The 25,723-nt window shown below is 41.3% G+C and overlaps 2 protein-coding genes across 2 annotated transcripts; both read right to left on the reverse strand. All coding sequences in view use genetic code 11, as the record gives it.

Moving 5' to 3' along the window:
• Positions 1 to 992: 992 nt before the first annotated feature.
• On the reverse strand, positions 993 to 10,234 carry EGR_07799 (Transcription factor 25; the record flags this gene model as incomplete). Its single annotated transcript, XM_024497048.1, has 11 exons — positions 993 to 1,206; positions 1,672 to 1,754; positions 1,845 to 1,935; positions 2,259 to 2,465; positions 5,242 to 5,360; positions 5,984 to 6,115; positions 6,186 to 6,291; positions 7,263 to 7,549; positions 9,465 to 9,863; positions 9,896 to 10,048; positions 10,121 to 10,234. The coding sequence occupies 11 exons, from the start codon at positions 10,232 to 10,234 to the stop codon at positions 993 to 995; spliced, it is 1,905 nt and encodes a 634-aa protein (XP_024348536.1).
• A 944-nt stretch (positions 10,235 to 11,178) lies between these two features.
• On the reverse strand, positions 11,179 to 25,517 carry EGR_07800 (Glutamate receptor, ionotropic kainate; the record flags this gene model as incomplete). The annotated part of the gene is made up of 11 exons (XM_024497049.1): positions 11,179 to 11,474; positions 11,876 to 12,245; positions 13,485 to 13,753; positions 14,485 to 14,707; positions 16,897 to 17,028; positions 19,948 to 20,165; positions 21,445 to 21,625; positions 23,138 to 23,299; positions 23,433 to 23,651; positions 24,585 to 24,698; positions 25,494 to 25,517. 11 exons carry the CDS (start codon positions 25,515 to 25,517, stop codon positions 11,179 to 11,181), a joined length of 2,208 nt encoding a protein of 735 aa, XP_024348537.1.
• Positions 25,518 to 25,723: the final 206 nt, after the last annotated feature.

The raw sequence follows: 25,723 nt of genomic DNA on the forward strand, positions 1-25,723 counted from the left end.
ATATATATATATATTATGCCCGAGTGTTGTGTCTTCTTTCGTCTTCAGGGAAGTCTCGGGACGCTACATTAACCATCGATTACCTTGTTAGCGGTCCTCGATGGGATCGAGACAACTCGGAGCTTGGTGCCCTAGTTTACAACTGATACCCCAGTTTGTAACACAAAAGGTAACTCTGACAACGTAAGATCAATAAAGGGGAACTCAAACTCTATTTTTAGTCAAGATTGGGTCGGAGCAGCCACTGGGTTACTTTAGACAGGTTCACGAATTGACCTAGATGACTAGGCCTCCTTAGCGAGCAAACAGCATATAGGTTAAGGATAAATAAATCAAGGACAAATGGGTGCATTGAATATGGGTGTTAGGGGTGAGTGGAAGGATGGACCCGGTTTGTGCAGATGGATCGAGAATGAAATTGCATTCCGGAGATGGCCGAAGTTCCATCCTCGTAATTTGCCTCTTAAGCATTTCAGGACGCAGCTAGCAGCCGGAGACAAACATGGTGCTTAAGCACAGTCTTACGACCACTTTCGGTGGCACTCATTCAACAACTACGAGCTATAAAAGTGGACTAGACAGAATAAGGGGCAGGATAGCGGGGTAGCTAGATGAACACAGTCTCCGTCATGAGAAGTCTTACCAATCTCAAAGTTTGTCTTCATTTGAACCATAGCGCTGCATCGTAGAATGGTTCGGGTTCATTGAATAGCAAGATAGCTTCCTGACACGGCTTGGTTAGTCGGTGACTACGATTGTGAATCGGTGCGAGCAACGCCGCTACCGTTCAGACGAAATAGTCAAAAGCAGCCCGAGCTGGTCTCTTGAAGACCAAACCATGCAGCTGTAGTGGACATTCCCCACTTTGATAATCAGCTATCAACTAACCCGTACGGAGAGAACGAACAAGGAGAGAATGATAGCTGTTGAGCGCCTCCAATTTATTCACAATTGCGCACATAAGGAGGATGATAAGTTGACAGATATCACCGCTAATCAAATTCATGAGGGGGTACCTCATTTTCTGTTTCCGCCGCCTCTGCGTCGATATCTACCTCTTCTACCACCACCGCGAGACCGAATTGGGCCAAAATGGCGTTCAAATCAGCGACTTCCTCTTCTCGCGATGGTACAGTCGGCCACAGTGTGGAGAAAAGGGTATTTAAGAAACCCATGATCCCACCCTCCGTGTCTCCACGTTGTCGCCTAAATAAAAATGAAAAGTCAGGGATACGGTGAAAATCTCATAAAAGAAGACAGAAAGTAAAAATTTCAATTTGACAAATGCACGTGAAAAGGCGTCGCAACGTGCCGGGACTGCGCACTGTGATACGTATTGAGCCCGAGCACGCATCGTGTTGAGGGGGTACTCAATTTGGACACCAGTGAACAAGATGATTAGCAATGATGAAGATAAAGCTCTATACTGACAGATCCATTCATGAACGTTCTGCGATTTCAAAAGCTCGGCATTTATTGAGTCTTAGAAAGTCCCAGCGATACTGACAAGTCTTTCCACATCGATTCTTCTAATACAAATTGAATGCTACTGAGATGCGTATATATGTAGCGGGGAACCATTTTGAAAAATAAACGCATTCCTCTCTCTTAGCACTTGTACTTTGTCTTTAACAAAATCGAAGGGCTCGAAGTGCCCTGTAAATGATTCACCTTTCAGCCTCCGGATCGTACGTGTTGATGGAATCAGCGGGTGGGAAGGGGTCCAGCGGATAGATTTGTTGGCTGGCAAAGGCCTAAAGCACAAACCATCAATATAATCCTGCTTAGTGATCCTCCCAATTAGCCGCGCTAAAATAAAAGGAGGTAATATTCAGATGTTTTACCGGAGGAACAAGGGGAGGGACATCAGGAAGATCTCGAAGAAAGATATAGCGAAGAATGTTGCGAGGTGGTTGAGGGTAGAGCCGCTTTCGTCTGTAATATGGAAAGAGTGGGTCCCAAGAACAGAGCCTTGAAAATACATCAGCTATCCGCAATTCGCTCTTCTATGGTGACATTCTCTGTGCTCATCTGTTGGTTAGTAATAAACCTTACTTCAGACTCGTACGTCTATTAACGTCTTCAGAATGAATTCGGACGCTAAGCCATGACCTGAGAACATTATGGACTCAATCAAAACTCACAATAAAGCTTTTTTAAAAAATAACAACATTACACATTTGCAGACTTCTAAAAAAGCCAAATTGGGTGATTTAAAATCAATTGAAAATGCCACTATCAGCCGCCCGCCTACCCACCTCTCTGAGTAAACAACGAGCCGTTCGTCCGGTTGGACATTGCGCCCATGAGTAGAGGCGTCATCAGCGTCAACGACAATGGGTTCCACGAGACCGAGAACCACCACCACATTGGCTTCCAGCCAGGGGAGGACGTCGGGCTCCTGCCAGTGATAGCGCGACTGTGACACATAGAGGTCGAGCAGACGACTCAAACTCTCACTTTCCCTACAGGGAGGAGGAATAGCAATCACTACGAACATAGTGCGTCCAGACATCTGTCATATTGCGATATGACCTCCGCACCTGTTGTGTATAACTCCTATTTCTATTTCCGTCCGTGATTCCTCTAGCATTTTAACTAGTTTTGGAAGAGTGAAATGAACGGAGTTAGCCACGACTGCAGTATGGGAGTTTTCACCACAAACTAGGAACTTTAATTTCACACGCATATACAAAAAGGCATGCGACCGTGATGGCACTAAACGAGAGTAAATACCACATTTTCCTTTTACACACTGATAGTCCGAACACATTTCGTGTGTGGGAGGCGACGTCAATCCAGACACCGCTAATAAAGGTAACAGAGTAATAGTAGTGCGTGCGTGGAGGGATGCAACAGAATGGTGGAAAAGCTGAAAATCCGTGGATACACTTATCCAAAGAAGACTTCAAGCACATTACGGCACGTTAATGGGACACTCAGTCGTGTGGTTGTCAACGGTAATTCCGGCTACGGTGATTCCGCCCCCAGTTCACTCAACCCAGAAGAAACAAATCTTCAGCAGGATGCATTGAAAAATTGTTCTAAGCTTTCCAGATATCAGTCAAAAGTTGATGGGATAAGCGCACAAACATAGCAACAGGCCATTCAGAAGAATGAGTGCACCTTACACTCCTTAAGGTTTTTTTATAAGCCAAAATGTCGTGGTTGGATACAAAAGCACTTTTTGCTTATATATGGGCTGTTTTCAGACGCCTTCAGCTCATAACTTCTTTGAGGACAATCTGAGCACCCAAGTCCCCCAAAGCATATTCCACAATACTTAGATCCCACCATTCCAGAACCTAAAGGTGAATGGCATTCTATACAGAGCCTGACAAATTAACCGGCTTTCCAGACTCCCACAAATCGACATTCATATTACTCCCTCGCAGTTCTTCTGTACACGATAATAGTAGATCTGCTTTAAGGCTCTTGCGCCTTGTAAATCCTTCGAGAGAAGCTCGAACATTAAAATTGATTAAATACACTCGACACAACCCTTCAGAGACTATGAAAGCTTTCATTGACGAATTAAATAAGTATTACACAGACAACACAGACGGCCGAAACTGGGGAGACAGGAATGTGGAAATCTCAGTGAAATCGAAGTAACTTGATAACTACTTAAATTTTAACTCCCATTTGTCAATTCAGTGACAATTTCATCGAACGATTTTAAATAACCCACTAAATACTTAGAAAAACAGCGAACGAATAAGAGTCGAAAGCCGGGCATTACCTACACTACCAAACCCAAAAAGCCGATTGGAATCGCGGCAGGATCAGAACGAGGCAAGGAGGTAATCAGGTACGAAAAGTCAAACAACTCAAGAAAGTATTTCCAGATACTTTATCTTTGAAATAAAGATTCCCGTTATAATTTACCTCTTTTTCGCAACAAATCATAATTATCCGAACTCCACCTGCGTAAGCTTGGATTTCGAATAAAAAATCTAACCTCCAGTCACCTCCACTTTAATCACTAGCTTAGTCTTCGGAATGTCTATTTCGTAAGGGATTGCCTAATGCAAGGCAAAGGCAATGATCATCAAAGGGAGGAATATTCTCACAGGCCAGTTTTGCGATATTAGATATGGCGTTATATTGTGCTGTTAGAGCTGGACTCTATTCCGATCAATTGAATAGCCCTGTCCAAGTACGAAGAAGTTTTATTGCGCACGTTCAGGTTGTGGAGAGTAAGTAGGTCTCAGTTGTAAATGTGCGATTTCGTCAAGTTAACAATTCATAGTGAACAGTTGCGTTTGAAGTGTACCCCACGCAAATCAAGCGTAAGCTTGTGAAAACAAAAGGATGCCCACCCTGGAATTGTGGAGCAAAGAGTGGGTAGCTTGGAGGTAGTCAATGTTGCAGACGTTCGCTTAGAAAAAGCTGGAATAAAAAAAGCCCTTTTTTGCCACCTGTCAGTCAGCAAACAGACTAAAATATATGACATGTTTATGTAGGGTGAATTGGTGAGCAAATTGAAGGTCTTTTAGGCCTATTGCTATCTGTTAACGTGTGTAGTTCAGATCCAGCTGTTTCAAAGCATTCACCACTTTGCCTGTTGTTGTCGGTGTAAATGAATCGTTCGACCACTTATGTCTAGCACGATTCAAGGGGTGTTGACATGTCAATGATCACGTCATTCTCTTTTCATGATGAAGAATAGAAGATCTTCCTTAGCGTGACCCATCTTTGAGTGGTTCCTTGTCACGATCGAATTGTTTACCTTGTTTATGAGGCATTCTGTGACTACGCCTTCCCAAAAATGTTGCACAAATCTGAAGGGCGGTTTTCATGGTTTTGGGACTGAGTGAAACTGGGTTCGTAAGGCAAACAAGCTGATAAGGCAAACCCACACTTAATAATAGTAGGGTTTAAAATAACAAATAATGGTGGAGAATGCACGCCTACGCTTCATGATGCATCCATGTAAGCAATCACGAGTATTCTAAAATCCACAAAGTTACATCAAGGCAACGCAGTGAGCCATGCCGGAAACTGCAATGACTTTTGAGGTCATCCGATACTTTTGAGCATAAAACTCGTTCAAAGCAATTTTAATAGTGGGTAAATGCGATACACTAAAGAAAACAAGACGGGAAGCAATAAAAAGGAACCATATTGCCTTGCTAAGATAGTGGTTTTTCATAAATATGCTTCTCGACTGGCGTACCTCAACGCTATGAAACATCATTCAGCCTTCGGTAAGAAAATAACGGAAATAGGCAGACTTACGAGAGACGAATCTCCTTGCCAAAGAGAACTGACTTGTCCAGGTTGTCGGTCCCACCCACCTTGACTTGATGCATCAAACGGGTAAGAAAACCGGGAAACATGATTAGAGCATCTTGAAGCTATAAACGAAAAAGAAATCTCTTTTTATAAGTTCAAAGCTTGACAATCATGCAAACAAATAAATTATACGTACGTTAGATTCAAGGCAATGTAACTAGGTCAAATTCCTTTATTCTATGTCCTTAACAGGTTCATCAGTATGCACAAAGCGTCTAGGTGTATTACAGCTAGAATGTGACAAAAAATAGATGGAACTTTCCGTAGCTCAAAACAACAGATTACGTTTACTTTGTAGTTTCAAACCCTACCAATCTATTCGCGGCAAATGATCTGTTGGAGATACAATCACTATTAGTGATAATCCGGTACAACTAGAATGTGTGGAATGAAACTAGATAAGGCCTATTCTCACAACGACAAACCTCCTACTTCCAATGCTCAAAATACAACAGGACGGTGCTCCTTTCGCTTAAGTGAAATTAACGCATAAATTTGGCCATCGGTATTGTGGCAGTGACAACTGTTGCCAAAAATCTGCAAGAGAAGCCTGTTTATCGGACGGAGATGGCAATGTAGTGAACTGAGACACAACCATATCCAGCCCCAATTCTGAAAACAATATTTTAGCAACCTTAGACCCATTGTTTTGCAACGAAACGATATGATAACAAGCATCACGCACCATCTTATCAATTTCGTCGGAATCAAGGAGATCTTCACTCTGTTTTCGTTTGCGCAGTCGATTTCGTTGCAACCACCGCACGAGAGGCATCGAAAAGGCAAAGTTTGGGAGAAGGTTGAGGTTCCGCTTTGGCTACAAGAGGAAACAGAAATAGTGATAGCGAGCAGCCATCGCCTACTTCTACAAGCTCAAACCAACTTACATTCCAGGTATCGTAGAAACTGATGAGAAATTCGTACTCTTCCGTTGAAATGGCCAAGAAGTCAATGGCTAGAATGATTGCTAGTGGATCATTCTCTGGATCTAGCCTAGAGAGAGGAGTGATAACTTAGATACAGCGAGTTCCAACCTAAATTGAGATTTTTAGTTTCACACGCCCTCAAAAAGTCGCAGTATTATTTGTCAAGTGTGTCATCCGCGTACAACTAGTAATTAGCGTATATTTTGGGACGGTTAGCCTGTGCTTGGCACCATGACGGCTTCTAGCTTTTGACTAGCACAGAATAGTTGAGTCTCTCACTGAATTTATGGAGCGCTTTGACAAGAAAGTTCAGGATTTTCTAGATCATACCGATACGTGGAACGAAACCTGGACCCCTAACAGATACCTCGGAAGTCAGAATTTCAGAAAAGATGAAGAAGTGAAGTGAGTCGGCCCAGGATAGTTCAGATGCACTGGCAAATCGTCTTGAGTCAAAGTTTCCCTGCTTTTAGTTAAATTAACCTGGGATAATGCTTCGTGAAGACGAATCACGTATCTTCTACCAGCAGTTGCCTGCATGCAAGCATAATTAAATAAACTTAAAGCTGTCATGAAACCGAGAGCGTTAATAGACCCATTAGTCTCACATTCAGCTTCCCCCTGATGTCTTCAACAGTTAGTTATCTAATAATCTTGGAGATCCTCAATTCCTCGTGTTCGTGGTGTGATGGGTTAGGCATCTGGAGCGCTCTGCATTCATCAAACCAGTAATGCAGACAGCTTCGAAATTCAAAATCCATAGACGGCTTATTCCCACAATGCATGCACAAGCCAGCGGAGACAAGCGTGTCCCAGGTAAACCGATCGTCTACCCACAGTACTTAGCGCATGATAGAGCGTCATTCTTTTCCGACTTTAACAAAAGCCTTTAGCCTTTCTACGAGGGAGAACTGGACACATGACCCCTTTAGACACGATCAATTACAAATCCCTCTCTCCAGCCTTCAAATAGCATAGCATAGATTGTCACAAATCATTAAGCGCTAAAATCGGCGCAATTCAATCGGCCTAACTCACAGAAGTAGCACCTTGCTATACTCCAAAGCCGAGCGATAACAACTTCGCGAGGCAACGTAGAAGAGGTAGCGGAAAATGGCAACGAAGAAGCTTCGATTCTCTTGCACCCTGTAGTCCATACGGCAGGAGGCAGTAGCGAAGTTGAAGGTCAGATGGAATGCCGATTGACAGGCATAGAGAGCGCGCTCTATCATGTCCACCGCCACCTCAGATTGGTCCTGATGCATTAGGTAGTCGCTGAGGTGTAGTAAGGTGTCCACATGGTAGGGAGCTTTGGAGAGGACCATCTGAGATTACGAAATAAGCATAATCCAAGTTACTCTGAGTGAATAACGCAATTGATAGAGAGCTTGTGTAAATTTTCTACCTATTTGATTAACAAGTGATATGACTTTTTAAGCAAAACCCTCTGTGACGTAGAAAAACACACACCTCCTCACAATGGGAGAACTCGTACTTAAGATCAAACTTCCATCAATCGGCTAGGCACCCATCTACCACACATTGCACCGAAAGTGAGACTGCAAAGAATCACGGAGTATGCAAACCTAACACCTACACTCGCCTTCCCAGTAGAAGTTTCTTTTGTTTTCGTGAATCAGCTCCAGAAGTGATCTATTCATCGCGATTGTAATTGTAACTAAATGGGTACCAAAAGATGCATCTGCAAGAACTGTAGGTACCGAAGCAGTAGTGCCAAGTAACCGCATCTACTACTCAAATGCAATTACATTAGAAATTATAACACTGCTCATAAACGACGATTACAGCGAGTTAAGTCAACGGGAAGTTAATCATTTATGCAGACTAAAGCCATCAAGTTGAAACTCGGTAGGAAAACGTAACAGGCTTGAGAGGATTAGCTTGCATGCATATACGAATAGCAAAATACGGCCAATTGTTTGCTTGATTCAGCAGCACCGAGGTTCCATTCGCAAAAGGTTATTTATCAGAGCATGTTACACCACTACGGCCAAACTTAACCTGCTTAGGCTCGAGTGGTTCAACCAGTTAAGCCTAGATCAGGTAGTAAACAGCACCATCCGAAGTCCGATACGATTCATCCTATTATCAGTCGGTAGAATTCGTGAAAATTTTGCCTCGTTTCTCCAATTCGGACTTTGTCATTGCTGTATTACATAGGTCTTCATACATATGCATTTTGACGCTACAATGGCGCTCTAGCCGAAGAGACCGGTCTCATATGCCTCGTGATCTCAAGTTAGCTCAAACTTCAATGGGTCTTAGACGAAGACGTCTCGACTCTGATAGTCTATTTTTCATGAGATCCTTTGTGATCATAAAATCCGATGGACTAATCGGGGTCTGTGCTGATCTTTCAACCAGCCTCAATGCTGACCTCCAAGATTACCATTACCTACACCCTGTCCGTGAAGAATTGTGTACCATAGTAAATGATGAAAAATCCCTTGCCAGACTGGCTCTTGCTGATGTCTGCTTTCGGACTGAATTCAAGTCAGATCGTCCCAAACAACCAGCCATTAACATCGCGGATTGCTTCAATGCATCCAGCCAACCCTAGGAGTAAAAATTGCTTCAGCTACTAACGATCAACTAAAAACGGTCTGCACAGTACATTCACCATTTGTCCGTTTAGCACATAATGTAAACACACTCCTTCTATAACGTCATTTACGGTAAGATGAGAGGTCATCCTCACTCCAGAGTAGCAGCATATACTGGACTCCAAGCCGGACAGAGTTGATCAGGTGACGTCCTAACACAAGAAAATAACTCTCCCTTCAGTCTTCACCATTTTTAACACCATGAAGGGGCCAAAACTTTCCGAGGGCATATAGACAGTATACGGTAGGCATTTCTAGTCTAGAGTTTGCGGTCACAAACAAAAAACCATGCTTGGTAATTTCTGGGAGGGTTTAGAAAGTAGCTAGGGTGAAGATTCAAGCACAAAAGCACTTTTACATTGCTAATTATATTATTTAATAAGTCTAAGGATGCAATGGGATCGGACTTACATAAAATGAAGACACCTGGAGAGCACATTAGGTGGCAGTGACTGGTGTACTTTTCTTGTAGATTCTTCAGGTAATTTTGCCACCATATCGCCCAAAATACAAATTTTCTAGTTTTATAAATGCAATTCCTTCAGTTCTTTTAATCACAAAGCTAGGGTGATCCACTACCGTGAAAACAAGGTCAATTTTATTTATCACCACTCACTGAAAGCGTGTTCGGGTCCATCATATCCTGGAGAGCGTAAAAAGCCTTTTGTTGCTTCGAATAGTCCTTGCTGTGTGCGAACGCAAACATGCAGCTACCATCAGTATCACTAGAGGTTTTCATCTCCAAACCACATTTAGCCAATGGGGGCCACGTGGCTTTTGGTCGAACCAGCTGACCAAACGGAAGAGAATAGTGTGCTCGAGCACCCGCTGCCAAGCTGGATCCGAACTTCCGCTGCAATTCAGCTCGGTAGTCAAGGAATTTTCTATTCACAGCCAGAAGATCCGCGGGTCGCGTGGAGGCCGCTACGGGCACCTTAGTAGTTGACAATTCCCGGTTAGAGCAGCTTTGTCGAGCCGCTTCTAACAAGATGTCATCGTCGGTGATTTCGGGGCTCTAAACGGGGAAAAATAATTACGACTTTTCACACTTGCAAGTTTTGACTTAGTGGCTTTCCTCTTATTCCTTTTTGTCCTTTTTTTGCGTTTTGGAGTTTGGAAGGGTTGTTGCGTGACTTTTTCTTGGGCGGAGTCGCTGTCGGAATCAGGTGCGTCCCCTTCCATCAGTTCCGGAATGTCAACCTACAAGATGTTATAAAACCTGCATACAATCACATCTTGTCTGCGTGTAAAATAGGACAAAACTGCCTTCACCATGGAAAATATAGATTGCTTTGGTGCAGGTGTCCATTCTTCGGCATCCTCCACTTCAACAGGCTCCTCCGAAGTATTTGAGCCGACCAGTTTTTTGAGCGCCCGAGACGACATCCTTAGGCGCGTTAAATGTAGTCAGCCTTCCGACATTTATTATACACAGTCTTGTCACTATTGGGCTAGACCAATATCAAGATAATTCGCTAAAGCATATTACTAGAACTTAAGATAGCACAAGTCACAATTCTGTAGATATTTTGGCTTTACGCTTAGACACAAGTTTGGCCAAGTCCTTCTGGGAATTAGAGAGTGTGAGAGCTAATCTTCACTATTACTAAGAATGGCACTTTCGTAACTGTTATGTTTTAATCCGAGTTTTTCTTGCTTGTTCCAATATGACTGCGGTAAACATAGTTATGGAAGTCCTAGTTGAACCCCATTCAATGTTCTACATTTTCACTTTTATGAAGCTGATAACCTAGATAAGTGCAAAATTGGAGGTTTTATAATTAACTGACAATTGGCATGCATTCCCGGAACTATGAATCAAAGTTACTTTTGACTATGCCCTTTTCCTACGTTGTAGAGAACTGAATGAAATTATCCATGAGTCAGTTTTTTGACGTCAAATTCGAGTTTTCAAAAAGTCTGATGCTCGGCAATATGATAAATAAGACCGCGCATTTTATCATCCTTAAAGTACTATAACATTAAATGTGGAGATAGTAAATGATGCGCAGAATTCACTTTGACTCACTTTACGCATTACTCAGTGAATTTAAAATAAACCCTCCGTATGTTTTCGTCCGTTTTCAGTCTTTTGTGTGTCAGATCTTCACATCGCCGCTCATATCCACAACTCTACTTCAAACCCCTTTGACCTCTTTTATTCATCATTTAATAAAAGTCTTATTACTTTTAGCCCAACAGAAGAAAATTTTATTTTCAAAGCGATTGAGCCTCATTCCACTCTCGTAGGCATGTCTACTCTCATAAGAATATGCGCCATATTACATTTGTTTGAATGCTTTTCATATCCACCTCAGTGACTTCTTTCTTCAACAATTGAATTTCTTCACCCGAATGTCTCCATAACTTCTACCAGCTGGACCACCTAGAGGCGGAGGGTAGGTGTCACCGTTGGCGCTGACGATGAAACCAATTTGAGGCATTGGTGGTGGTGGAGGTGGATATCGACGAAAATCGTTCGACAGTCCACTCACAGCTATGGGGCGATGCGCGTTAATTTCAACGGGAGCGCTACAACCATTCACTGGATGAAGGATTCGAGTTGAGTCGGAGATGAAAGCAGGATTCGCATTGGCGGAATTGATGGGACCTTCACTACTAGTGGCTGAAAGGGGAACTATGAAAGGGATGGATTGAGATGTTGTTAGACACCCTTCCAGCGTATCTACTGGTTCATCTATGGAAGACATCAACACGTCCTCCTTACATTTTCTTATTTCTATATTTTCTGCCATAGCAGATCTGACTGATTCTCCATATATATGTCTGCTCTTCTAGTCGCCTCTATACAAGTCTGTCTACCCATCAATACTAGCATCGGAAGTGAAGTATTTTTCATGTTATCCGTCTATCCACCTAATCATTTAGATATTTCACTCATTTCAGACCGACCCCTCTATCTCATGGTTTAACTCACTGACCCTCCATTTACCTGCCTATCTGACAAGTTAGCAGTCTACCTAATTATTTAAAAGTTAAGTCTTATTTTAGCAACTTTTCACTGACCATGAGATGGCTGTGGACTGGCCTTTAGCACGTGGCGTGAACTGGGCCTCCGACACGATGCTCGTCGATGCATTCGCGCTACTTCCAAAGCCGATGGGCGGCGGGAATCGCTGGATCGACTGCGCCTCATACCTGCCTGCACGTTCCCCGTTGTACCGGCCGCTGACGGGGGTGGAGAAGACCGAACCACAGCAGGAAGGCAGGGTGCGTAGGCCAGAGCCGCCATGCGACACTCCTTCGTTGGCGGTAGGCATTGTGATGGTAGTGGTGGCGGCGGCAAACGTAGCGCCGATTCGGCACCAAAATCTCGAGTGCTTGAGCGAGCCATAGAAAAACGGAATTCCCGAGCAGCCTCCTCTATGAAGGGACGCTGAGAGCGGACAGATGAAGATATTAGGTGCAAAATATCTGACTCTGAGACATTAAAATTAGTTCGAGAGAATTGAAATTGTTTCGGACCCTCCATCTTTTGGTCAGTATTCCGGAATCCTGTCACAATCAGGGATTTATTAATTACAAGATGTCTCGCTTCAAATCATTATGCATGATGAGGAAGAAGTAACGTAGATGCAAGGCTTCAAGACCCTTGATTTTACTCCAAATTTCTGCTTGTCTTATTCACATATAAACCTTCTTCAGGAATGCAAGCAAATTTTGTGAACAAAGCCTTCCAAACCATTGACCGATGTCCTTGAACTGTATCAAAATCGGTTCTATGAGATTGAGAAATTCAAAATTGATGCTCCATTGCAAAGGGTTCTTTTGTTAACAGACTAACTTAGATGCGACGAGAGGCATTACCAACACTGCATAGTCCATAAATCAAACAAACGCGCCGCTGCATATCTTCAAATGACATTTTTGCGCACTACGCACACCACTCCTGCAAGGCACCGTGTTGTCCCCAAAACACCTCACCAGACTTTTTGTTTCCAACAGCAAAACGATTTATCAAATTGGGTTTTGTAACAACATTTCACCTCTTTGAGGGGGACTTGCAAGTCTCAATGATGGCTGTTTCAACAAAAACCTTTTCATGATGTTTCCTTCGCTTTTTTACGGATTTTTTTGCGTTACCTTTTGTCATACAGATAACCAGTATGGAGAGGAAAATATGACGCTCTTATAATGGCCTTAACTATCAACTTCAAGACAAATGCGACACTACCGGGATTGGAGGTACGATGATGAATGATCACTGAAATGCATTCAAACACTATTGCCCTTGACGAATTTGGGGATTTCTTTAAAGTAGTGCCTACTACTGAATTGTTCCACAAGTAGTTGACATTTTAAATCAAGTCTGCTCCCTACGAAATAATTTGGCCTCAGGGTTGAGCTGATGTACCGAAAGCATGCTGCTTTTTAGTGTACACATTTAGACGCTGCTACTTTCCCTCCATTTCCTCCTCACGTGAACACTTAACCAGATCCCAAATTCATTTACACCTGGATTCTTCTTTAAGGGACACACAGACGGTACAAAAGTCACCACGAAAGGCTAATCAGACCGCATGTTGGGGAAACTGATCAGGTACTACTAAGTAGATGTGGGACTTTAAAAATTGAATAAACAATGAGGCTAATGCCCCCTATTTTGACAGCTCACCTTGGTAATGGTGACACGATGATAGACCTTGTATAGGAACTCCTGCAAGCTGATAAGAACGGAGGATCCAAGACCAATGAGGATCATGACAAAACATCCGCCGACCTGTTCCAGACCGAGAGTACTGGTGTCCTTGCTCTTAGTCACCTTTTCGCTGCATGGTGTAGTGATATTGTAGTAACGCCACCAGTAGTGACGAATCTGCTCCAAGCGTTGTGAGGCCTGAAGCTGCAGAATGACCTCTGTGAAGGCGTCTCGGTATTTGGAACCTATGCAAAAAATATTTTTGGTGACTTCTGTAACACTCCAACATTAAACTGCGTGGGCTCTTCATTCTCCGCACATTCTGGTTACCGTATTGAAGGCACGATGTACCGTACATCATTTCTAGCAATGGCTCCATCAGCCCTTCCGTTGCATCAAGATTCCAACAGACGGCAAAGTCTTCTGATCGTACTTTAGGTGTCACATATCTGGAGGTATTAATAGACTCTGACCCGATTGAAAAAAAATTTCGATTTCTTTGACATATGTCAAGTATGTACGCCACAAACTACAGGCGTATGCTGCAATGGCTCCCAACCGAAATGCTATTGAAGTCGCGTCCAATAATGGCAGCCAAGCATTTTCCTAATTTCGACTAGGCGGTTAACTGGAGAAGTGATTTATAAACTACCGTCTAATTAAAGGAAAAGGAATGCAAAGTATTCCCAAGAACAGGCAGCAACTTTGAAACCTGTGACATTTAAAGAAAAGGATATAAATCTACTCGGGAGATCGTATCAGTCAACCAAGTTCCAAAATATTAAAATCTCACTAATTTGACTGCCACAAGAACTGATTTGGAATCGAAAGCGGTAAACTAAAAGAGTATGTTGTAGTTCCGAGGGAGACCAATACCACAAATGCTGAGAGTCCGCCAACCGCTTCATCACCTTAAGTATTGGAAAAGAAATTTTTTAAATCGCTCAATACACACGAAGGGAAGGAATGAACTGACCTTGTGGGAATCCGATTCCATAGCCCTTGGAGTCGAGATTATCCCCGATTTGGGTGAGATCGCAATTGCGTTGAGTGAAGTATTCGTTCATAGTTGACTCGAGAATGTAGGCATAGCCGCCTCTTTTAACTCGTGCTATCGCCTCCGTTGCATTGTTGATCATCACACCCTTCTGGCTTGACATATACTGCCACATGCGTTGATACACTGATTGGTTAGATTTCTAGGGGTCAACGGTCAACTATTGGTGTACTGGTAGGAAGGCCGATACTACATGTTTTCAAAAGCTGTTGGCAAGGTGAGACCAATCGCACAACAACTAGCAGGAGGGATCGACCCATCAGACCAAATTCACAAACTACCGCTCAACTTGAATGGCTAGATTTCCAAGGACTAGAGGTAATTGCTCAAAAGCTAGAAATCGAATTTCGCAAAATTTGACTCAAGTTGACACCAAATAACGGCATATTTCAGTTCAGTTTCAAAAACCGATCGATTTTTTACAAACTCAAAACAAATTATATTGTCGTGAGTTGATCAGTTGTTTAACTGTGTTTAACTGCACGGACACTTTAGTTCATGCGGGTTGTGTTTCAACTGTGCGGCACGATCGTCAGGCCATGATAGGAGCCTCTCACCACTTCTCTGCATTAGTAAGTAGCATGTTCTTCCTTGCTACTTTGACTTATTATGACTTCGAGGAAGAATCCGGACGGTGGAGTACAATATACTTCCATGCATTATGTTAAAAAGGCACTGTTTTTGTGACCAAACTTGTCAACAGTCTCCCTTGAGCTAAACATCGGTACTTAAGAAACTTGACTAAGTTGATAAGACCGAGGATGGATTTCAGCTGTAGTTAAAGAAGTAAGAAAAATGTTAAGCTTAAGGAGTCGTTGGGCAAAATCATTTCCAGAGACCGTGATATTGGCAAGCATCACAGATTTTTTAAAAAATAAAGGGAGGGGGGAGGTTAAGACCTCATATTTTGAATCTCAAAGTTCTCTGATTTAATTGCTGCTTTAACTAAGAGGGCCCTTCAAGCGGCTCACTTTGTACTTTCGTCTTAGCACGGCGTAGCTGTCTAGCCCCCCGACCCTTCCGTATGCTAATAAGGGATTTCCTTACTACGTCTCTGAGGTGGGTTCAAGACACTACAAAGCAAGAGGATTGACCCCAACTTTTGAAGCTGGTTTTTACACTCACCAGGTTTCCAAAGGGACCTAAGAGATTTAAAAAAGGGCGAAAGTTCATTTTTCGGTGAAAACTTCCTTAAAGTTGTGATGACAACAGCCCTGAGTCATGTGAGTGTTTCATCAAATTTTCTGATTAGGGAATGGTTTTCCGATGAAGTTGTGATCTCCCTCCTTCCCTTCTCTCAATGGCTAATATGGATGATGAAAATTTAGCATTTCAGAAGTATTTGACTTTACCCATTTTTTGGAGAGAAAAATCGCCAACTTCTGCGGTGGTGGAACACTTTGTGCATCATAGTAGGATAGACAATAATTTCATCCTCCTTGTTGGACAAGATTCATTTGTCTACCACTTGTCTTGTGAACAATGAATTAAACAAATGTCGGCAGAAGGATCCCTGAAATATTTTCTGCATTGAGATGATCACCGACCCCGTCTACAATCCTTGCACAAGCTTGCAAATTCAATCTTTCGCAGCCCTTTTTTTCTTTAAAAACAAAAGTTGGCTTCGTCCCAATAATCTCGGCTCTTGCTTCACCTTTGTTTTTTTTCAAGTGGCCGTCCGATTTTGCACGCGATCATGCAGTTTTTTATAGCTAACGCCAAGAAAAGGCAATAACAACCCTCTGAATATATGTTAAGGGAAAATTTCGACAATAGAGCATAAGGAATCAGTACCTCCTTACTACTTCATCCTCACTTAAGGTGTGAGGTCTTCCTATCGGCAAATTATGTAACGTCAGTGACGTAAGGCCTTGGATGGCCTTTCAAGAATAGGACTTCCTTTCTTTTTCTGATTCAATGGCCCTTAATGTTTCCGACGAAGAAATTTCCTTACTTACAATTTATGGTGAGCAAACAAGTAAACATGTAAGGAAGTCAATAAAACCTAGTGAATACTTGCTTCTGCAATGCACCACAGAAACACAAAACATGTAGAGTCGTATGAGGTTGAAGTGGTGCGTGCCCCAGAAGGGTTGTGGGTAAGAAGGAAGTTTGGCGATAGCTGCTGATGTGGTCGCTGTGTTAACGAACGGCACAACATAGAAAATGCCTCTCATCATATCCAAGTTAGTCGGTTAGCAAATGAACCTTTCCAATGGAGCGTCTTTGTATAAGATGAATAAAATAAAGGACGAAGTAACAGCATTTGCATTGGAGGGTCATTGCCTCTCATGTGGTGTTCCTGAAATTGGTAATCACCTATCTACTTACTTCACAGATTACGCTACTCTGCCGACTGATGTGGGTGGAAAACCAATTGTTGTGCCAATCACCTGAGGCATGACTACCAGTTGTGGAGACGTTCGTCATCGAATGACGCGTCAATAGTGGCACGTGCTTCTTCTACACGATGCATGATACATCAGTATATGAGCGAATCAGTGAGAGAATCAAAATGATTTCTTGAGAAGCATTTGAAGAGTGCGTTCTGGTAGCGCACCTTCTGCCAATGGGTCTGCAAGCTGGAAGCAGATGTGTCTGATTCAAGGGGCATCTTATGAAGTGGTTGGAGGAGAAGAGGGAATGGGGAGGAAGAAGATGAGGAGTACCGTACTGGTGGAATTCCATATGTTTGTCTTTGTCCGGTACAAATATAATTGAAACAATAGTGTGTCTTTTTCAGGTTCCTTCCCAAAAGTTATGGCGACAATGCAGCAAACCAAACCGAAGACCGCACAAGTTTTGAGGTCAAGGTTAGAAGGGATTGTTATTAAATTTTAAATACGCATATGCGACTAGACTAGTCCAACAAAATCGTGATTCATGAACCGATGAGAGAATGAACGATTTGCACTTTTACAAGATTTTGATAATTCTGACAAGAAGACCTTAAAAATTTCGAAACAACATGCCTTTTAAATTCAGATAATTGCAAACAGGATTTTTGTATAAAAGATAAATGAAATTAAGTTTGCTTTGGTGAAATCTGTTTGGCTGAATAGTTTGCATTTGATCAAACATTTTCTTTTACGCGTTTACTACCAGTGTCGCATATATGTGACGCGTCGTTTTTAACACCATTTCGCGTGTCTCAGGCAGGGTACCTATACTTTAAAATTTAATATGCGATTCTTCCTTTGATTCAAAATTAGCTATGCTTTTTGGTTTCTGAGCGACATATCTTAAAACGGAACCACTTCCTTAATGTGCTCTGGTGGTCAATTTCCCTCTTAAACTCGGGTGAGGAACATGCTGATACTCTCCTTATTCATCATGGTCGGATTCCATTAAAATGAGCCGATTGATCGCTCTCTCTGCAATAGAAAAACAAGCGTTGGAAAAAAATGCCTTAGGGCTTATGTCCACATTAGTCTAATATCATTTGCAAGGGAGAAAACCTGACTAAAAATAGACTTAACTTAGATGTGACATTAATGGTTAATTTCTCTTCATCCCCCTTGCCTGTGCTCCGTCCCAATTTTTCGTCGTTTAGCTGTTGTGACTGTAGCTAAATCGACAGCAAGGGCGCCTTATTTTAAAAACTTTCAAGTGTACATAGAGGGGGAGGGAGAAATTTATGCCCGCGATAAGCCTGATGCCCTAGGGTACGCCATTCCTTCCCCGTTGGTGGGATTCATCTATAAACGTCTTTGTTGTCTTCATTCCAGATTGATGGTTTCTAGGCGAAATAGCAAAGGTGCCTATTCGCCTAGCAAAAGTGACACGGTAAAATTAGAAGAATTCATGCTTCTCCTCTCGTAGTTAGGATCAGGATTGAGGCACGGGAGTCCATTCAGCTCTCTGGCTTCATTAACCGGCGACTTTCTTGATGAGTCGATGCAATATCTTGCATAACTGATCAGCCAATCGTCCTTCAAGGATCAAAACGTATTTTACTATTATTTTTTTCATTAGAATTGATAGATACATCAGTTTTACGTTATAAACCCATTTTAAATCGTTTCTTACTGTCATCCATTTGAATGAAAATTTTTCACTAACCATCTGCGGGGAACTTTTTGACATTCTGTATAAAAGCCGATAGTCATTTGACGGTTCCTTTCTTTAAAATTTGACAACTTTTAAATGAATTCTTCTTTGCTTGCGGAAGAATGATCACAGAAACAAAAACGAGTCGATAAACAGATCCCCGAGACTCTTATTTCAAATCGGAAATATTGTTCATTTGTAATCATGTAACTTCAGAAGGAATGTCGCATTTTATTGAGATTTTTGTCCTCAGCGATAATCGCAGCCATTCTGTAGCGTTAAAAGACCTCAAAACTTGGTAATAGGATTATCATCAGCCACGATCGTATTTTGCCGGTGATGAGAATGGATGGATGACCTGAAGAGTTATCCCTGGAAATCACTCAGTTGATGCAATTCATAAGAAAGCAATCAACAACTGTACTGATACCAGGCCTAAAAGATTTAAATGGCAAAAAAGTGGGACTACATACGCATTTTCTGGAAGATGTGTTACTCACGCCAAAAATGATGCAGCAGCTGAATAAGAATGGGAGACTAGATGCAGAATATTGACTCCATTTAGTTAATTCAAATGGCTCTACTTTTAGGCAGACATCCTGAAGAATAGCTTTTGATAGTTGAACTTTACTGTAGAATGTTGGCCAATGTAGAGTAGTAAAAAGCCAATGGACTCACCCTTTTTAATGCAGTTCATAAAGGCAACAGAGGCCGGGGTACAATGAAACGTGGGACTTGAGATTGTATGAACTCTACCCTCTATGAACAGCTAATGACAGCCATTTCTGACTCGTGTGGTTTTTACAACACCAACTTAAAGGAAGACGTAGCTATGCAAAACAGCGACTTTTACTTTACACATTTAGTCAACCACGTGGGCTCCGTAGTTCATCCTTTTCCATAGTGGTATTCCATACCACGACTGCAGGTATGTTTCGGGACTGATAATTTCAGATTTTCTCAATAAGCAATTCTAAATGACTAGGGTGATCTTTTATTGGCTAACGAATTCCTGTCAGTTTTTTTTTTCGGCTTTTTCCATCACATGATGATCCTATTACCTCACAGTGGAAAAAAACTAGATTCGCGAATTACTTCTAAGCATGTAACACATTTCCTCTAAATACAACATTCTTCTTCCTTGCATCTAATGAGATAGGGCTCCACCTTGACAACAATACAACTTTTAAAAAAAATTAATCTCCTTCTAAAATTTTTTTGTTGAAATGCCTGTAGGAATTCAAATTTGACGTGTTTCTGCAAAGAAGCGAAATTTGGATAGGATGGAACTTTGTTAAAAATTATGGGCACACTTAAAGAAATATATCTTACTGCGAAGAAGGCCGCAGAGGAGCCGCCACTCCTTGTGCCATACTTGATCTTTGTCTGTTTTGCCAAATCATTAACATCCTCAATCGGCGCCTGCATCCTTTCCACTGTCAAAAAGGCGGCCAAGTTGGCGGTGTAGGAGGAGATAATGATAAGGGTGAAGAGCCACCAAAATCCCGCAATTATCCTAGTTGATGTTGCTCGCGGTAGAATGTCTGACCCTTTAATAAGAGAAGGGTTGAGAAGAAAGTCTTTTTTTCGTTCCACCTGATTAACAATAGATGTTGCAACGGGATATCCAAAAGTGGATAACAAAATCATGATTAATTAACTATTCCTTATTTTACTATTTGTATATGCACAGCTATCCATTAATCCACCCATCCTTCAATCGCCAGCTATTCACTCACTACTCCATCCAGTCATTTTAGCTCACTGCCGATAGCGTAATATAGTGTTGCATGCCTTTTTGGCTGATGACCCTTGGCCGTGCAAGTTTTAACATTCATTGAGTCCTTGACATTACTGGTATGTTTGCTGGGAGCGTCCTCCTCAAGCACTGCAAATCAGTGGAACTAGGGACTGAATTTGTGAGGGTTGTAGGAGTGCGAATGGATATTTTCAGCATTATAATGGACACCCTCTGAGCTAATTATCGTTTTGGACCAGAAATTTTGGGAATTACTTTAAACGCATGAAGCGGGTTGGATATATATCAAGGGTTTTAATTACTGAGAGAAATAAGATGTCTCTTAAATGGGTAGTATGGTGGCCAACATCATCTCATGATTACGGCAACAACTAGCTAGGTAAGTCCTTATTTAGTTTTAATGGGGGTCCCTATCAAGTGAGCAAAAAATCCCTTGGGCTTATGGGCTTATCCTGCTACAGTAACATAGTATAGTTTATGCAGTCTTGTAAAATTCTTGTGGATGTTTGCATCTTTTTATGCAAAGATTTGGATCAATCTGTCGACAATCCATTTGGTGTTCTGTACTCTTTAAAGAAAAACCGTTTGACGGCAATGGTGGATTGTTTTAAGAATTCAAAATCAAATACCTTAAATTAAATTAATATTAGCTTAAAAATAAAAGTTTTATTCATTTGTTGATAGTAAAAAAATGCGTCAGAACCTTGTATAAGATTTATGCAATGAATAAGAAATCTCTTGGTATAACCGACGTTTTCCAGCCAATAAAAGCAATTAAGTAAAAAAACCATGGTGTAAGACTTCTTTCGACACTCCAAAACTTCAACAATTTTTTTAAAAAATTAATTATAAAAATGAGCATATTTCTTTCAGCCAATCAACAGCCAGCACGTAGATTCCAATCCAATTCCTGTGTAAAATGGATATAAAAAATACGCATAAATTATAAAAAAATATTTTAGTTGATTTTGCGATGGTGCCTTAAAAGCACCTCACGAAATCAACATAAATATTAAGAAGGGCAAAGCTTTCCCCCTATTAACCAATCGGAATTGAATAAAACCACCTACCTTGTTGCATAAGAGAGCCTATAGTAAACCACAGACTGTTGAGCATGTTGAAGTTATTCTTGAGTAATTGCGAGTCTACATTGCAGGGATGTGGGTTGGTCCACTCGTAAGGGCTGAACCGAGCCACGAAGAAGAGGCCTATGCTGACTCCCACGTAGGCTATCAGTACATAGCCCCAAACCTGTAACTCAAAACGAACATTATACTTGTTTAGCATCTTCTACTGATCAGGCTATCATCCAGAAAACCCCTGTGGCATTGCTTCTTGGCTATAGGTGACTATCGGAGTATGAAAGAAGCTGCATTAAGCCCGAAAACGTCTGAAATAGCCCCGCATTACCTTTTTTAGGGAGACCTTTCACCAGATCTTTAAAAACTTGTACTTATGGCAAGCACGACTTTTTCCATTTTCAATAATAAATTTGTTTTCAATTTAAATGAACTCTTCCCCGAGGGTTGGGGGACCCATGCCTTTGCTGATTTGATGAGCTAATTGTGATGCCTTGGGCTTTCGCCTGCAGGCATTTAAGTCCCGAAAGATTTTCCCTTGCCTAACAATATGACTCAGGAGCCATCTCAGTCGCCTCAGCCCTTCTCTACGCCCGTGATTTACTTTCCACCATACCATGCTGACTTTGGCAACGGATCAGGACGTTACATAACCCCGAATTCATTTCACCAGCCATTAAAAAACTCAATTAGAGGAATAAGATAATCTTTCTTAAAGTTTAGGAGCGACGAAAGAGCAAAACGATACAGTGAAGGTTATTTGGCTTCTATTTTAAGATTCGCTAAAAAATTGGATTAGACAAAATTCAAAAAGTGTTTACTTGTTATACAAAGTTATTTTCAGCCTGATTCTTTTATTGAGCATCATTAATAAATGCCATTAAGAGAAAAATATCAAAAAAAAAATACAGCGGAGAAATGGATGTCAACTTGAAGTCTCTATTATGGAAGAAAACGGAGGCACAATATTCTGAAATTCTAATATAACATGGTGAAGATGACATTTAAATATTCCTTACAAGTATTTGTCTGTTCGAGTTTGTTGATGACTTTCAAAGGAGCGGTGATTGTGCACTTGATTAACTTCTTAAGGTAAAGTACTGTCTTATTTTCCATAACTTTGGTAAAACGCTATGTGTTTAAATGTATGTCTGGCTAGGTGGATATTTTGTCCCCCACAGGTGCACCAGTGCCTTGGCATATTTGGAAGGCCATTCTTATACGAAACTTGGAGGAGTAGGTACCCAGCCTTTGTACGGTAAGAGGTTAGTGAACAAACAAAAGATGGACAAATAAGCAAATCGAGACAATCTCTACACCAAAAACAAGAGCCGGGAAGTAATAGGGGATTACAAGACCGCCGTATTTGCTTAGAAAGTGATATTTCAAGGGGAAATCTCCTAGCTGATTTTAAATGAGGTAAATGAGTTCAAAACAAACCTTTAAATATTTTGTGATTTTAGGTAGACCTAAAAAGCTCAAACATTGTCGACTGTTTTAATTTGGTTTGGATGGGGAGATTTTAGGGTAAACTGGAGAAGACAAGTAGGGTTATCTCACAACACTGCAAATGACGCATTAAAAGGTGCAGAAAGATAAGTCTCATGTAAACCCTTCTTAACTACCCTAAAGGAAGGAAATTTTGGGAAGAAAAATAAAGAATGCAAATAAAGCATCAACTCACAGTGGGTGAAAGGGGTCGAAGAAATGAAAAGAGACCTGGCTGCTTCTCCTCTGGTTTCTTAAAAATAATGCTTATCCCCAGATTCATGAATGGTGTCGTAAAGTCAATCACTCGTTCTCGTTCATAGCTTATGGTCAGCATGGCTACGGCCAGATCAGCCTTCTACGAAAGAGAAGAAAAAAATTTGATTGAAAGGTTGAGTCTTCGGATTAGCTAGTTGGCTAGAATTTGCTCCACTGTGATCGGTTTTTCTTCAAAAAGGAGGATGAGGCCGACTACTTGGGTGTCACCTTACGCGAAATTGCAGCTGTCCAATAATGCCATCCCAGACCTCTTGTCCGTTGATAATCTTTGCAGTTCCATAGTTACCATCTGTGACTGGATGAACGGTGTAATTAAATTCCAATGCTGCGGCACATTCGTCGAGGAGATCGATGCAAAATCCATGCCAGTCTTTCGGATTGCTGGATTTTTCCTCGCCTGCTGGACCTTTGTACATCACAAAAGGAATTTCCTGTTAAAATGCAAAAAGAAAAGTGTTTACGTTGTACTCTTGATCAATTTTCAATGCGAAATACAGAACTTTGCGTCTGCAGATCTTTCAGATTTCAAAGTTCTTCAGCACAGCAGTTGACCAAGAAAGGAGAAGAAATTGGGTTTTCTTTCCCTGTAAACTTCTTGTAAACGTTCGATTTAAAGGTGGGTAATTTACATAAAGGGTTCCAAAAAGTGTATTTTTTAAAAAGGACACATAAACACGCTCGTCGCCAGCATCGCACATGTGTGGCATATGTTCTTGAGCAGTTTCTCACAATCTATTTATCTGAAGTTGAAAGACAAAATAAACACCAAGTAGGCTTAGTTCAGGAAGAATAAATGTGTGTTTTCGCCCAATCTTTGAGGGCTATATATGCTAATAAAAGGCGCGATTTGTGAGCGCTTGCGGTCACTTCATCGCTACGATTGGCTAAGACTACCGAGTAAAATAGTATTTATCATTAATCACACAAAAGTGTTCTTCCTGACTAGCAGTTAGCTAATCCTACATTTTGGTGATAGGAGACTAAAGGTGCTTGTGGAATATTCAGCAAAGCTAGGAGCAAATGGCGTTCTGTCATACACTCGAAGCGAAGACCGGTGTGAGATTTATGGGCTGCATCATTGACCATTTACTCCAGATAGCCTCTTCTTAAAAACCCAGTGAAGAGAGTAAATTTGATACATGCTGATATTTGTTATGGCGCATTGCATTTTGATCACTCTTGGCCCTTTAAACAGCTTTGCTAGCTGCGTCACACATACGTGACGATCCATATTACCAAAATCCTGTGTCACATTTGTGCAAAAAAAGCAAACTTAGTGAGATCTCGCAAGGAAACACATTACAAATCTCATGTTTTTGGATGTTAGTTGATCAAAATATTGGGCAGTATGGTAGACAACTCACTTCAATGGTTGCGACTCGAAGAACTTGATCCTTGAGTTCCTTGTAAATTTCAGCTTGTGTGGTAGAGAACTCTTTTGTCACAACCAACTTGTCCTTATGATTCCAGTAGCCATACTAGAGAAAAATATCAAAAAGTTTACGCTATTATGTTCAACCAACTTTGCACAACAATAGAATGATATCTTGTTGAGGGAGAGACCATTGAGTTACCACCTTTTTGTACACCATAATACCGCTTGTTTTTGTCAACTTTATTAGGCACCCTTTTTTGAAATGGCTCGTTGCAACTTATCAAGTGAATGCGATTGTGTACTCAGCCTATAGATACGTAACCTTATTTTCAAGCCTTATCTCAAGAGATTTCATCAAATCTGGAGGATGTGGTCAGGACTTGACCGCTTCACAAAGTGAGTTTTAATGAAGGATCGTCTTGTTATTATCTGCGCTATAGCATTTAGCAAAGGTGTAAAAGGAAACCATACTACTTAGATTCATTTTAAACGATTTTTTTGAGTAAATCACTTAAAGATTGATGGATCAAGCTGGGGCTACACAAAAAGATCTCACTTAATCTGTTGGCTAAAGAAGGCAAATAAAAGGATTGAAACCTTCTCAGCTTTTTCTTTACGTCATAAATCCACTTCCATATGGGCATATCGGTCACCCTAGATTGTTTACTGACTGACGGATTAAAATGTAATGAGAAATGGAGAACAAACGGAAAAGATGCACTCACTATCCAACACTTCTGGAGTACTACTACATCCGCTAAAGATTCTGTTGTGTTTTCCCTTCTAGAGACAAATTTGTCTAAAAGTGGGTTTGCAGGCTTGTGTCTATTTGAAAAATGGTTTCAGGTTGCCGCAGTGGCCGCTTCAACCAATGCGATACCTAAAATACAAAACTCACCTCCAAAATCCCATCTTGATTCATTTCCAAAATGGTGATATTGGCATTCCTTCGGCGTCCATTGGAGTCAAATTCCACACAACCCGTTTGACCTCGAAATTCATCTCCTTTTACCTTATAATTGAAAGGCAGAGGCAAAATGAAAGGTTTGAAAGACGGAATTTCTAAATGTGGAAGACTCTTTTACACGGAGATTGCTAGAAGAAACATCTATTTTATGAACCCCTTAA

The sequence above is a fragment of the Echinococcus granulosus genome (genome assembly GCF_000524195.1).
Source record: "Echinococcus granulosus chromosome Unknown EG_S00087, whole genome shotgun sequence".
NCBI lineage: Eukaryota > Metazoa > Platyhelminthes > Cestoda > Cyclophyllidea > Taeniidae > Echinococcus > Echinococcus granulosus.